Source organism: Macaca mulatta, chromosome 1 (genome assembly GCF_049350105.2).
Source record: "Macaca mulatta isolate MMU2019108-1 chromosome 1, T2T-MMU8v2.0, whole genome shotgun sequence".
NCBI classification, from domain to species: domain Eukaryota; kingdom Metazoa; phylum Chordata; class Mammalia; order Primates; family Cercopithecidae; genus Macaca; species Macaca mulatta.
Genome location: NC_133406.1, coordinates 82,047,019 through 82,063,176, shown reverse-complemented (window position 1 = coordinate 82,063,176; position 16,158 = coordinate 82,047,019). Strand labels below are relative to the sequence as shown.

Genomic DNA, 16,158 nt, shown 5'->3' with positions numbered 1-16,158 from the left:
ATGTTGTATTATCTCAATATGGTTATAAATTGTTCTTAATTCCCTGCGTGCAAGATGATCATGTATGTTTCTGCTGAGCTTGCTGTCCTATACTGGGTTAAGGCATCAAGATACAGGATTATCTAACTTATAAAATGGGAAGGGGAATTCCTCTCAGAATTTTGGATAGTCAATGAGTTAATGACTATAAGAGCTTTGATCTGTAGAGCGCATTACAAATTTGGTAAATTTTTGAAAAATGTCATTAACAGATTCCTCCAGTCCGTATGAAGCCATAAAATGTTTTAGAAATCTTTTTCCATTTCGCAACTCCTAAATATTATAGGACAAATTCCAGTATAGTGAATTTTAAAAGAACGTTTAAATTATTTTCGAATAAAAATAAGACCTTACTTGGAACTTTAGGGACTGTTTCTTTCTTTGTATTATTTATGCATGGTGAGTTATTGAAGGGAAGATAGAGCTACAGAGTGTCTTTCTGCTTTCCCTTAAGTATGGTTGTAATGAAATTTGAGCTATATTCAAATTTTCATGGTTACAAACACTTCTAGAACAATTAGGTTGAGATCAGTCTCAGGAAAAAAAAAAAAAAAAAAAAACCTGTTACTAAAAGATGCTGTGAAGGGAGTCTTTTGGTTCTTTATTTGCTTTCTGAGTGCTGTTGAGTAATGAAGTTAATAGTAGTTTTTTCTTACTCAGGATTTAGATGGTAATCTCCTTGACTCCTGGGAAGGGGTAAGAGTGCAATGCCTTTGGTGCTTGAGTGACGGGAAGACTGTTCTGGCATCAGATACACACCAGCGAATTCGGGGCTATAACTTCGAGGACCTTACAGATAGGAACATGTAATTATTTTTTGTTTCCATTAAACAACAATTACCTGCTTTATATTAAAACGTGTAGTGGAACTTGCCTTTTCACAGTTTTCATGTTTTTTGTTTTGGTTTGCTTGGTAATTTGGATTGGTGGTCACATGGTACTTAGTAATCATTAACTCAGATTCATCTCAATTGAAGTATAGTGTGTAATAGTGATTATAGGCAAAATTGTCATACTTAAGCTAGTACATCTTATATATTGATAATTTGAATGTCTTGACTCTTAATATGTTTTTGACAAATTATTTTCTGGTTCCAGAGTACAAGAAGATCATCCTATTATGTCTTTTACTATTTCAAAAAATGGCCGATTAGCTTTGTTAAATGTAGCAACTCAGGTATGTTTATTAGTATAATTTTCTGAAAAATTTGGCTTAGTACAAGTTTTATTTTCACTGTTATTTTCAATGTATTTATATTAACAAAATTTTGTACTTACCCTTAAATTTTATTGCATGTGTTTGATCCTTAAATGTGTAGAATATTGGTATTTCACATAATAGAAAATGAAGATATTTCATCAGGCAAAGGGACATTTACATATGCTTTTTAAAATTTGTTTGAGTTGAGGTAGAGTAAATACCTGTATTCTCCTTTGCCTGCAGGGAGTTCATTTATGGGACTTGCAAGACAGAGTTTTAGTAAGAAAGTATCAAGGTGTTACGCAAGGGTTTTATACAATTCATTCATGTTTTGGAGGCCATAATGAAGACTTCATCGCTAGTGGCAGTGAAGGTAAATTGTGTCCTTATCAGGTTACATATGTTGATATTAAAGTCTGTAAATCTCAATTTGTGAAGGCAGTCACATCTCCAAGAAAATTCAAGGTAGTAAATTAAAATTATTTTATTTATCCAATACATGGTTAATTTCTGTCTGTAATGACCTAAGCCCCCGTATTATCACAAATTGTTACATACTGTCATGTATTACTTTCTTCTTTTCTGTAATGACCTAAGCCCTCCATATTGTCATGGATCAGCAGTGCTTATTCTGACCATGTAGCAGAGTGTTTGGTGCATGTGTCAAATCAAGATTTAGTTAAATTATTATACTTTGATATGTTGACTTGTATTTTTATGGGACTGATGGTTTTTAAGGGTTGGTAGTGTCTGGAAAATCAAGGTTAATTATGATGCTTTACCTGAACTTGGACAGATTTAACTATAGTTCTTCAGTATTTCTTCAGTGGTCACCAGAGTTAATTTGAGTTTGATAATTCTTAAGATTTTAGGAAAGCTGAAATTAAGTAAATTCTTCCTACTACTACAATTTTGAATAAACTTGTTCTCTAATCTAAAAGTGTCAGTATTCCAGACAGGAATATGCCTAAAGCCACTCTGATTTAAAGTGTGAATTGTTTAGAAGATGCAAGCACAAATAAGTGAGGCAGTAATAAAATTTAGTGTACTTTTTAAGGTGATAGGAACCTAACTAGTTGCAAATTATTGCACATTTTTATTCAACACATTTTTCTTGAATACCCACTGTACAGTTCTAGGTACCATAAAAGCAAATTATTGAAGTCACCTTTTTTGGCCAGGCATGGTGGCATACACCTATAATCTCAACACTTTGGGAGGCCTAGTTGGGAGTATTGCTTGAGGCCAAGAGTTCCAGACAAACCTGGACAACATGGCTAGACACTGTCTCTACAAAAAGTAAAAAATATATACTGAATCTGGTTTTATAAGATAGACCAAGGAATTAGATTATGTTATGTTCCACTTATTGTATGTATAAGATGTTTACTGTCCCTGTCTTGACAAAAAACTGATGTTGGTAGATAAGCGGATCATAAAGTGCACATGAGGTTTTCCTTTAAGAATAAGGCATATTTAAGGATTGGGACAAAGAAAGACATTTAGAGATTTATATTTTAACATCAAGCATATAAATTCATCTATTCCTTTCCTTTCCTTTCCTTTCCTTTTCTTTTCTTTTCTTTTCTTAAGTGCAGTGGCACGATCTTGATGCAACCTCCACCTCCTAGACTCAAGCAGTCTCTCCATCCTCAGCCCCTCAAGTAGCCCCAAGGAATTTTTGTAGAGATGGGGTTTCACTGTGTTGCCCAGGCTGGTTCGAACTCCTGAGCTCAAGCAGTCCACCTGCCTCAGCCTCCTGAAGTGGTGGGATTACAGGCGTGAGCCACTGCGCCCCGCCTGAATTCATCAGTTCTTTCTTTCCACCAAAAATCAGTGTCAGATGAGATTGGGAGGAAAGAAGAGTGATTTGTTAGGTAGCAATTGGGAATTTACTTTTTTCCAGTCAGGAAAAATCTACTAGATTCTCTATTGGCTTTTTGTTTTGTTTTGTTTGTCTGTTTTTAATATATCGTGGGAGATAATAGACATTAGTTTCTAATTAAATTTTCCTGTGGTCTAAATATGTTAAGCCTTCTTGCTTTAAAATTCCTCCTATTTATGAGATGTCTTCTCTCATGGTCTGTTCAATCCTGCTTCTGGCAGGTTTTCTTTCTCTTAATTATCTCTTAATTATGCCTGAGAATCCCGTACAGCTCTTTCTAAAAATATGTACCCTAGAGGTACTTCAAATTATGTATGGCTACCATTATGCCTAGAAAAGCCAAACTTTTTTTAAGCCCAAACTAACTTAGAACCAACCCTGACGAATACTATAATTAAACTACATTATCTTCTGGTTTAGGGCTACCTATTAGACCACTGTCAAGTACGGAGATTAGTCGTCTTATGACTCAAGTGATTTACAATGGTTTTGAAAATGTTTTGAACATCAATCAGATGTAGTGAGTATATTATCTCCCAGGATGACCACAGTAATCCATTTGCCATTTATTTGTAAGGAATATATTTCAATGACCCTCCAAATCCCCAAATATGTAAGTGCCAGTATAAAATAGAGCAATTAAAAAACCTTTTCCCAAAAAAGTTGTACCACTACTCAAGCCTTTTCACTGTGCTGGCAATATGTAGAAAAACTGGACTTATTTTTTTACCTTTGCATAAGCAATAGATTTCTCAAATTGATACAGCAAACAGAACTTGATGATAAAGCCTGTCATTTTGACCTTGATTACTTCAAATCCTGTTTTTCCTGCCTTTCAGCAAATATGCTTCTTGAATATATATTCACAAAAACATTTTCCACCAAATAGAGAAATATTTCAGTTGCATTCACACTTTAACCCTGTGGTCCTTCTCTTTGTGGACCTCTTCAGTTTAGGAAGGAAATACAGCTAATCTGTCTTTACTTTTTTTTTTTTTTTCTAATTTCATTTCATGTAAGAAAAAAATTATTTTCAAAAATTATTGAGCAGCCGATACTTCTAAGAAGATAAATTCAGTTTTTTAATTGGTGCCTTTTAGCTTTTGCTTCACACATACACACACAAAAAGTTCAGATGCAGTTCCAGCTTTTTATCTTCATGTCAGAAATGTTGAAGCTAAGGCACATCCTCTAAGGTTTCCTCAATTGGCAGTACACCCACTGACAGTTTGCACACTGGCCACATACTTAACTGATATATCATTAAGTTACACACCTTTCTAATTTGCCCTGGGATTCTGCCCTCTGTTCAAGAACTGTCGCCTGTACTTAATCTCATCACAGTAATAAATGGTGTTTATTCCAAACACCTTTCCATATACAAATATATTTAATCCTTACAACAACATGATATGAAGTTTGTGTCCCCATTTACAGGTGAAGGGTTGTAAAGAGTGAGTAATTTGCCCAAAGTTGCCCAGCTAGTCAGTGTTGGAGGAAGGATACAATGTTGAGTAGTCTGATTCCAGAGCCCATACTCTCAACCAATACTCTCTATACTATGTGGCTAGTTTTTTGAAGATTAGTTTATTACAAAGAAACAAAGCTGTAGGGGATTTTGATTGTTGTGGTCACTTCATGAGATTATAGTCTGCAAAGCCATATCATGATGCAGATAAGGGACCATTGTCTACTCTCACTAGTAAGCTCTTGAGCAGGGCTGCTGGATGTGAATCCCAGCTTTACCATTTACTAACTGTTAACCACGAGCAGACCACTTAACCATAACCTACGTTTCAATCACCATTAAAAAGAGGATAAGCAGGCCGGGCGCAGTAGCTCATGCCTGTAATCCCAGCACTTTGGGAGGCTGAGGTGGGCGAATCACGATGTCAGGAGATGGAGACCATCCTGGCTGACACGGTGAAACCCCATCTCTCTAAAAATACAAAAAATTAGCCAGGCATGGTGGCACGCGCCTATAATCCCAGCTACTCGGGAGGCTGAGGCAGGAGAATCGCTTGAACCCAGGAGGCAGAGGTTGCACTGAGCCGAGATCTCGCCACTGCGCTCCAGCCTGGGTGACAAAAGTGAAACTCCATCTCAAAAAAAAAAAAAAAAAGATAAGCAGAATACCCATTTTATGGGATAGTGATGAATATTAAATAATATGCATTAAGTACTTGATACCTAGTACTTTGCAAGCACCCAATAAAGGTTTAGCTGTTGTCTTCATTTTTGCTTCATTATTCAATTTGGATACATTGCTTTTCTGTTACTTCTCATTTCCATAGAATGTATCACCATCTCTCTCCTGGATTTGTTTATTTTCAAAGGCCTTGATTTATAATTCTTCATTACTCATGTATTGACAGAATATTGCAGATAGTTTTTTGTGTGTGTGACTTGATGAGAGCTGATCATCTTTTAACAGGAAAAAAGTGTATATTTAAACGTTTTTTCATAAGGTAACATGTTAAACTATTCATGGTATATTTATTTTCCCCTTAAGTTCTAGTAAAGAGTCTTGTTCTGTGTGCAGTGAATGATAAATTTAAGATCAGTCAGTTGGTTTTATTAATGTCAAACTTTTCTGTGAATTACCATATGTTCAGATCACAAGGTTTACATCTGGCACAAACGTAGTGAACTGCCAATTGCGGAGCTGACAGGGCACACACGTACAGTAAACTGTGTGAGCTGGAACCCACAGATTCCATCCATGATGGCCAGCGCCTCAGATGATGGCACTGTTAGAATATGGGGACCAGCACCTTTTATAGACCACCAGAATATTGAAGGTAATACCATTGTATAATATTACTATGTTTTGTCCAAATGAAACGTTGCTTGGCTTATGACAAACTTAAAGCAGTTTTAAGTAGCAGTTTATTTAAAGTGTGGTATATGATTTCTCTCTTTTACATATTGTACCCTATCTCAGGCCACAGAATGAGTTTAAGTAATCTAAGAGCCAATAGTGTAGTGGTTGTTTTCGGGGGGACAGTGAAAAGAATAAGCTGGAATATGATACCTCATTGACATCCAGTTAGCTATTTAGTAGTTTCACTTTTAAAATCTTACTTTTTGAAAATCTTGCTTCATCATGCTACCTAAATGTAATATTGTAGGAAGCATTTTATACACATGAAACTAACCATTCAAAATTTGAACAACTTTAGATATTAAATATCTTCATTATGGATTTTACTGTTTAATGTCTGTTTACACCATGCATCATACTAACATGAGTTGTGTTTAATGGATAGGGAAAGAGAAGAGAACTAAAATTGATCATGTACCTGTGTGCCAAGCAGCATGCTAATCCCTTTACATGTACTACCTTGCATAAAGTCTTCATAGTCCTATAAGGGAAGTATTTTTATCATTATTTTTAGAGATAAGGAAACTGCAGCATGGCAAAACTAATTCATTTGTTGAGTGCCATCAGGTCTTCAAGTCTAAGTCTGAAAGGTTTTTTCCACCACTTTGAGATACTTGGGGATGAAGAAAGGCCAAAATATAAGGCTAACAGTTAAGGCCAAAAGCTTAATTGAACACGATATATCAGTACTACAGCAAAGAGGTAATGAGAAACTTCATGTCAATGACTCACTCTTAAATAGAGCGTGTAAAATGTTTAGTTTGCTTAGAAGAAAGCAGTTTATCTATAAACAGATTTTTTCTTAAGCATGTCCCACCTAAATTTTTTTTTTTTTTAGTGTGAAAGATGACTAATTGCTCTCAGTTAAGTGATTCTCTGTGGAGGAGGGTTATCGGAGTAGCTTGTATGGTTTGAAAAAGTATATTCCCTATACTTTTGTCTCTGTGGTACAGACTGTAGAAGGCTTGACCACATCTCACTGGCTGGTAAGGATATGCAATCAGAGATGAGAATACAAAACACGAAGAGCACACGGGTCAAAATTTTGAGAACTACTATTCGTTTGCCCAGAACCTTGAAGGGCCTTTTTGTATTTGTAGATCACTACCTGACATTCTAACATTCCTCTGGGAAATCAACTAAGACCAGAAATCTTCACCTTCTTGTGTTGTCCTGTTTGGGTTTCAACCAAAGGCCTGCAAACCCAAAGTCTTTATAGATCTGCAACTGTGGTTCAATCTGTGCTTTTCTCATTTTATTAGTCATTTGGAAGTTATTTCTTCAAATAAACATACTTGGTTTAAAGAAGTAGGAAAATACTAGGTATGTAGTAACAGATTTACTCCAGAAGAGGATATGTTTTATGCCTCCATAGCAATGGAATAAGAGTGTGCTGCTATTTGGTGAATCTGACTAATGTAGACCCTCACCTCGGTGAGTGAGCCAAATTTTGGCTAATTTGTAGGATCTGGGTCCAGTTCAGCAACTCTCCATTGTACTTTGCCAACATGGGTGTAGCCCTAAAATGATTGTCATTTTCACCTGAAATAAAGAAAAACAATACTTGTATATTCAGATATTTGGCTATATGTCCCTTTTGCAAGTTATCTTCTGGAATATTCCCCTTCCACCCCCAAAACACTTTCTTTTTTTTCCTTTTTTTTTTTTTTTATTTGAGATGGAGTCTCACTCTGTCGCCCAGGCTGGAGTGCAGGGGCGCCATCTCGGCTCACTGCAAGCTCCGCCTCCTGGGTTCACACCATTCTCCTGCCTCAGCCTCCAGAGTAGCTGGGACAACAGGCACCTGCCACCACGCCCAGCTAATTTTTTGTATTTTTAGTAGAGACGGGGTGTCACTGTGTTAGCCCGGATAGTCTCGATCTCCTGACCTCATGATCCGCCCGCCTCAGCCTCCCAAGATGCTGGGATTACAGGCATGAGCCACCACGCCCGGCCCCCGAAACACTTTTTCTAATTAAAGTAATACCTATTTAGAATAGAACTTAATGAAAAATGTAGATGAGGCTAAATAAATCAATATTTAAAAATCAAAATACAGCCAGGCATGATGGCTTGTGCCTGTAATCCTAGCTACTTGGAAGGCTGAGGCAGGAGGATCCCTTGAGTCCAGGAGTTTGAGGCTTCAGTGAGCTACGATCATGCCACTGCACTCCAGCCTAGGAGACAGAATGAGACCCTGTCTCTGAAGGTGAAACAAAAAAGGAAAATTTAACACAGTAAAATACTGTGAGTCATTTAAATAAAAATGTTTCACTCAACTCCATTTCAAAAGGGATAAATTTTAACAGAATTATGGACTATAAATAAAATTTTATTTTAACAGAATTAAGTTTGTGGGGTTTTTTATGTTTGTTTGTTTTGAGATGGAGTTTTCCTCTTGTTGCCCAGGCTGGAATGCCATGCGCAATCTCGGCTCACCACAACCTCTGCCTCCTGGGTTCAAGCAATTCTCCTGCCTCAGCCTCCTGAGTAGATGAGTGATTACATCACCATGCCCAGCTAATTTTGTATTTTTAGCAAAGACGGGGTTTTTCCATATTGGTGAGGCTGGTCTCAAACTCCTGACCTCAGGTGATCCACCTGTCTTGGCCTCCCAGAGTGCTGGGATTACAGGCGTGATTTTTTTTTTGAAGGATGCATAAAATGGAATAGGACAAAGTACTGATGCATGCTACAGTATGAATGGACCTTGAAAACAGTATGCCAAGTGAAAAACAGTATGCTAAGTATACAGTGAATGGACCTTGAAAACAGTATGCTAACAGGACACGAGAGACCATATACTGTGATTCCATTTATATGAAATGGTCTAGAATAGATCTATAGACAACATAGATATAGTGATTACTTAGGGCTTGGGGAGGTGTTTGACTGCTAATGAATGTTGAAAATGTTCTAAAATTGATTGTTAATGGTTGTATAATTCTGTGGATACACTAAAAACCATTGAATTTTACACTTTTTTTTTTGTTTTTTTGTTTTTGTGTTTGTTTCTGTTTTGAGATGGAGTCTTACTCTGTTGCCCAGGCTGAAGTGCAGTGGCGCAATCTCAACTCACTGCAACCTCCGCCTCCCAGGTTCAAAGTGTACACTTTAAATGGTTGCATTGAATAGTATATGAATTATATCTCAAAAGTATGAGATTCTGAGGCTAGGCACAGTGGCCAGTGCCTGTAATCCCAACATTTTGGGAGGCCAGGGCAGGCAGATCGCTTGAGCTCAGGAGTTCAAGACCAGCCTGGGAACATGGTGAAAGCCCATCTCTACAAAAAAATACAAAAAGTAGCCAGGATGGTGGCAGGTGCCTGTAATCCTGGCTACTCGGGAGGCAGAGGTGGAAGGATCCCTTGAGCCGAGGAGGCAGAGGTTGCAGTGAGCCCAAATTACATCACCAGCCTGGGTGACTGAGTGGGACCCTGTCTCAAAAAAAATAAAAGCATTAGATTCTAACATGATTATTCACTTGGGTTTCTTCAGTATTCAAAATAATCATGAATTTAGATCGTAATATATGGTCTAAGACATGATATACACACGTTGTTTTAATGAGTATGATGAAAGTATCAAGAATTTGCTTTGATTTTTTATGATAGTATAATTTTGTAATGTCATAATGCTACTTTTGAAACTTTCTAACTGGTAACTTTTTTCTCTCCTTCCCCTCTTTTTCCTCTCCATCCCCCTCCCCGCCCCTCCCCATACATTTCATCTTGTCTTCATTCAGAGGAATGCAGTAGCATGGATAGTTGATGGCGAATTTGGAGCAGACGACTTCTGTTTAACTTAAAATTAGTCGTATTTTAATGGCTTGGGATTTGGTGCAAACAAACATGATTGATAGCTGGACAGACATGCTCGTCATGAAAAAAGAACCATTTCTGAAGCCCGATTGGGGCCAAACATTTACACCTTGCTTCATAGTAACCAGTTGAGATGAAGCACGTCGTTAGAACGTTGTTGGACACCATGTTGAATTATCCCCCCATCGGTTGTGAAGAACTGTGCTACATTCAGGCTTACCCATTGAACTCAGTATATATATTTTTTTCCTTCCTGTCTTTTGTCTGGCAGGATACCATTCTTGTTGCTCTTCTGTGTAATGAAGTTTAAATGCTTGTTTGGAAAACTTTATTTAACAGTTTAGAAGGCTTGATAGAAAGAGTGCATTAGTCTGAAGAGTATACATTGGATAGGAAAGAATTTCCTTCTTTTGTTTCTCCAAATCTTTCCGCCTTATTTAGCTTGAGATCTTTGCAGCTTGGTTCATGGATTCTAGCCTTGCCCGTTGCGCAGTATATACTGATCCAGATGATAAACCAGTGAACTATGTCAAAAGCACTCTCAATATTACATTTGACAAAAAGTTTTGTACTTTTCACATAGCTTGTTGCCCCGTAAAAGGGTTAACAGCACAATTTTTTAAAAATAAATTAAGAAGTATTTATAGGATTAAAGTGACTTCATTTGTATACATGTGGAATCTAAACCAGCTTAAAAACAGTTTCCTCAATGACTTAGATACGCAGTATAACTGAAGCTCTTCTGGAATACCACATGAGACATGGTCAGAAACAGTGCTTGGAAGGACGTTACACAGGAAATTCAGAGTAATGCTTTGAAGATTTCCCCCCTTTTGTTTTATTCCTGAAGGAACATCAGTACCCGATCTTGAAGAAATTCAAGATTCAAAAAGAATTTTAAATACACCAACATGAGAGATCAGTAGTCAGTTGGTTTTCAGTAAAGCTTGTTCCAAGTTGTTCTCAACTTAGGAAGTAATTTTGGTGTGATCTAGCAAAAGAGTAGAAATCAACAGATATAACCACTTTGGAGGTTTATAGTATAATTGAAATTATTAGAAGAATTCAGCAGGTTACAGACATACTTAAACTGGGATTAAAACCTCATAGTCATTTCTCTTAACTGCCCTTAATATTTTGACATATAGGGATACATAAATTTAAAGAATATTTCTTCTCAGTTTTTTCAGATATTGCCATACTGAACCTCATTCTAAACTGGTGCTGTGGATAGTCTTTCCCTCTCCCCTCCTGTTTAAGGAAAGGTTTCCTTCATGGAAAAGCACTTTTAATTTTGAGAATTTCACATTTAAAATAAGCCAAAAACCTGATGTTCACATTGTGCTTTTAAACTCCGTAACACCTGAATACAATATAACATAGTCTCCCTTGAAATTCCCTCCCTTTTTCAGTAGAGGATAAATAGGGTGATCCCAGCTGTTGGAAAGAGAATGGGGATACCCCCAAAATAAGATTCTGGTGAAGAAAAAGTCTTGTACTAAGTTCCCCTTTAGGCATAGCCAAGTCTATAATATAATCATGATCATGAATAGACTCCTCCAGGATCCACAAAGAGAGAGGGCTTGGATGTCAAAAATTCTTCCATTGTGGGGTAGGTGGTTGGGGATGGGAGAAAGGGAAAAGTCAGGGAAAGGGAGAAGAAAGAAAAACACATTTGGCCTTAAAATAGCATGCATTCTCCCAGAAGCCCGTAGTAAAGAAAATGACAGATTGTGGTCAGCAGACTTATCAAATTGGTATGTAAAAGATTTCTTCAAGCTCCATTTTGCAGAGACCACCACTTAAGAGAATCCAAAAATTTCTGTTTTGATACTTCTAAGTTAAAATATATGTTACAGTTTATCTGGTACTTCATTTTTCTTAACTAAAATTATTTTTACTTTAAGCTTGAATAAAAATCTTCATTGGTAACTGTATGTAATTAAGTGGCAACTTCTCTTTACCTCAGTATAGTTAAAAACCATTCATATTTTAAGTGATTCATATATACCCTGAAGCCGTTAATACACCCCAGTCTCTACAGTAACATCACTAAATGTGGGCATAGAAACTCCACAGCTGTTTACAAATTTGGTTACAGTGTGCTATGGTGCATTTGTAACAGTGAGATTTGTGCCCATTCAGGGGCAATTTGGCACTCAGATTCTACTCTACTTCACCTAACCACCCCTAGATCTGAGTTTTCAGAGTGCTTCTGAAGTACAGTTAAAAAACACTTTTTAAAAAGTGGAGTAAAAGTGAGGCACATTTTACAAGAACATAACTCCTATTAAAACGGAGTAACAACTATGCAAAGGTTTCTATAGCAGCTAGGTGAGTTTGTTTTCCAGGTCTGTCTTAACTGGCAGCTTCCTGTATATACTGGTACTTTGCTGTGCCAATTTGCTGTAAACGTCTGTTTCATACATTTGCCATGCAGTGACTGTGCTAGAAAGGTGAAATAAATGGTAATAGAAGCCTAGAATTTTATGGTATAAGAAACTGATCGCAGGATTTTCGAATCCATAGCTATTAATTGAAAACTGATAGTGCTGTAGGCTCTGTAGTAGGCTTAAGAGTGATCTCATACTATGAAGCCAGCCACAGGATACTAACAAATGTATAAATTGAAAAGTACCAATACTTTTTGCACATAGATCAAAATAGAGTGGAGAATTTGGGCTCCAAAAATCAGGTTAGTAGGCTCATTTCCATGTGCTTAAAAATGTTTTTGTTGTTATGCACTGATTAAGGGCTAGAGCAAATATAAAATTAAATGTCTTTTTCCTCCACATAATTGGTCATTAATGATAAAATGTTGGACTTGGGGCTTACTGAGATTAGTATGTGGGTAGTAAAGAATTGGAGTGGGAGTTAATGGGGAGGGATGACAAAGCTTCAGCTTTGGTTTTTGTATTTTATTAGTCTTCATAACAGCTACATTTCTGTTGCTCTTATTGGCCAGATAAATGTGTTACATTAAACCAGGTAAGTATTTTAAACAGAGAACATTTTATTTGCATATATCCCTACAAATTGGCCCATTTTATTGGGTGGGGGGGAAAAAAGGGATTCCCTAACTTTAAATAATTAGACTATCCTGCAATTGAAAGGAGAAAAAATCCAATTTTGGCAGTATTTTCTTAGTCTGAAAGAAACAGAAGTAGTAATATGGTGAATTTTATTATTAGGAGTGTTCTGCCTCTAGAGTGGCATTCCATGACATTAATAGAAAATCCTTCTTTCCCACCCCTCCCCATCCTGAAATTTTCTTTTTTAGGATGTTGGTTCCTGCAAACAAGAACTGACCCTATCACCTCTGCCTCACAGTGGGTAAATATATCGTACATCTCTTGAAAGGGAAAATATCCATGTCAGTTTCTTTCACAGTAGAAGAATGGCTGCTTTTGAATGGGGAGGAAAGAAGACATTTTTCTTAATATCCTTTTTGTCCCATCTCTAAAATGTATAAATATTTTGATTTGGTTTTACTTTAATTTCTCTTTCATAATTTAGCAACTCTCCTTTTGGGTTGCTCTCCAACACATTACTTCCATTTCAGAAACCATATCTGATTTAATATAAACTACTAACTTAAGAAGAGGTGAATTTGCATTTACACTTAGACACTTTCTAAAAACAGGGTGAACTTAATTGAAATTTTTCCAGTGTTGTTAAGCTATTGTTATAGTAGCTGCCCTATAGTTACAAAAATAAAAACTATAAAAACCCATCCCCTATCTACTTAATCCAGATAGCCTGGATTTAACAAAACTAATAGTATAAAAATGTGTGTGTGTGTGTGCTGTGTGTGTGTGAGAGAGAGAGTACTTGATTCATTAAAAAGTCCTGGAAACAGCTGTTCTAGGATCTTGTCATTTTTACTAAAAGTCTCGTGCACATGTGAAGTGCCCTCTGAGTTTAAGGTTTGGTTAATACTGGTATATTTTTATAAGATTGAAATTGTGTCCCCATCTTTAACCTAAACATTTTCGTTATCAGGGTCAATGTGCTAGAACTGAATTGTAACATTTTTAGGCACAGATGGAAAAAATGTTATTGGCTCCTTGAAAATGTGTGTGTGTGGCGAGGGGAATAGATCCACAAAAGCATGTATGTACTTACAAACCAAGCTGTAGAGATCAAGAAAAGAACTTAAGTGTTGATCTCAAGATATCTAAATTGTCAAGATTTACATGGCATTGTGGTGGAACTAGTTAACACTTAGAGCTTTTGGTATGTAATAACTATTTGCTATGGACTGATTAAATGTTTCAAAAGATTGTGTTCTTCAATTTTGGTGGGTTTTGAATTTTGTTTTTTTAACTGCCTCTCAGATTATATTTAGTTAGTTTAAATTTCTTTGCTTTGTTCATTAAAGTATAAAAACTTCAGGTCTCTGATATTTATTTTCACTTGTTTACTAATTATTTACAAAACACCCTTTGTTGACTTTTATTTTATAAATGTGTAGTGTATTAAACGTCTTTAAATTTTTGTTCAGTTGAAACTACATTAACTTTGATTTGCTTTACTGGGATTTTTTTAAATACACCTTTTCCATGTCAGTGCGCAGCACTTAACCAATCATTTGTATTCCCTTTCTTTCAATTCAATAAACAGAATGAATACCTAAATAATTCTTGGTGTGTTACATCTCCTAATATCCATTAATCTGAATGTTTAAGTAGTACTCTTTTTGCCTAAAACAATTGATTTGCTGAATTTTTATGTATTTTAGAGTCTCACTATGTTGCCCAGACTGGACTTGAACTGCTGGGCTCAAGCTAATAGCTCCTGACTCAGCCTCTCAAAAGTGCTGAAATAACACACACAAGCCATCATGCCTGGCTATGATTTGCCGAATTTGCCTTCCGTATATGTACCTGGAGTTTGTGAGTGATAACTAAAGAAGCAGTGGTTAGTCTGTTGAGATCATCTTTTTTTTTTTTTTTTTTTTTTTTGAGACGGAGTCTTGCCCTGTCGCCCAGTCTGGAGTGTGCAGTGGTGCGATCTCAGCTCACTGCAACCTCTGCTTCCCGAGTTCAAGTGATTCTCCTGCCTCAGCCTCCCAAGTAGCTGGGACTCTCGGCGCATGCCACCACGCCCAGCTAATTTTTGTATTTTTAGTAGAGACGGGGTTTTACCATATTGACCAGGCTGGTCTCAAACTCCTGACTTCATGATCCACCTGCCTCGGCCTCCCAAAGTGTTGGGATTACAGGCGTGAGCCACCGTGCCTGGCCTGGGATCATCTTTTTAAGGGCCATTGTGCATACATGGATAAACTTAGAAAAATTTTAGGAGCATTTGCATTTCAAAGGAATTGCATGCCCTATTTTTGTTCAAAAATAAAGTTCAAATGTGAAAAATAAGTATTTGGCAGCCAACTAGTGGTGAGTGTAGCTGTGAGTGGTATTGCTTCCTTAGTACTGCTCACGGCTTAGAAAATCATGGTTTTCAGCTTCCTCTGATTAACAGGAAAGAGAAGGGAGAAGTTTTTCTACTTGTTTTCCGTAAGTTCAGCTATACTTTAACAGCAGGTTTAGCTAATTTAGTCAGATTATTCATCTACATTTAGAGTTTATGCCAATTCCCAGGACCAGGTATAGAAATTTTCTCAGCCTTAAATCTGAGAGTACAGATTTTTATTTAAAATACAATCTGGCTGGGCAGAGTGGCTCACGCCTGTAATCCCAACACTTTGGGGGGCTGAGGCAGGCAGATCACCTGAGGTCAGGAGTTCAAGACCAGCCTGACCAACATGGCGAAACCCCATCTCCACTAAAAATACAGAAATGAGCCAGGTGTGGTGGTGGGCGTCTGTAGTCTCAGCTACTCGGGAGGCTGAGGCAAGAGAATTGCTTGAACCTGGAAGGCAGAGGTTGCAGTGAGCCAAGATTGCGCCATTGCACTCCAGCCTGAGCGACAGTGCGAGACTCTGCCTCAATAATAAAATACAGTCTAATTCTCTTCCACTTAAGCAAAAGAAAAACTGGTATTACATCATTTAATGACTTCTCTTTTCCAAAAAATCTAAAACTGTTAAGGAAGATTCAACAAACAAGTATTCCCCTCATAATATCACATCTTTCAAGAATCTTTGTTGTTGGTTTTGTGGCAGTGGGCTCTTCGCCCTCAAGCTTGATTAGCCTACTTAAATGAGCTTGCTATATATGAAACATTCTGGTCATGTACTTAAAGTTATTAAATCAGTTATTAAATCAGCATGTCATTATAGCTAATGTGGGAATCAAAAGGACAAATAGCAAATTTTCAATCAAGTTTATTTTGTTGTGTTTTGTTTTTTGTTATTCTCAGATGAGAC

The 16,158-nt window shown here is 36.9% G+C and overlaps 1 protein-coding gene across 1 annotated transcript in view; it reads left to right on the top strand.

Moving 5' to 3' along the window:
• The window catches only part of WDR26 (WD repeat domain 26), a 49,426-nt gene extending 34,956 nt beyond the window's left edge, over positions 1–14,470 (top strand). Inside the window, 5 exon segments of the mRNA NM_001435963.1 lie at positions 700–845; positions 1,138–1,216; positions 1,484–1,613; positions 5,741–5,926; positions 9,755–14,470. Coding sequence (NP_001422892.1) covers positions 700–845; positions 1,138–1,216; positions 1,484–1,613; positions 5,741–5,926; positions 9,755–9,780 — 567 coding nt within the window. The 3' untranslated portion in view covers positions 9,781–14,470.
• Positions 14,471–16,158: the final 1,688 nt, after the last annotated feature.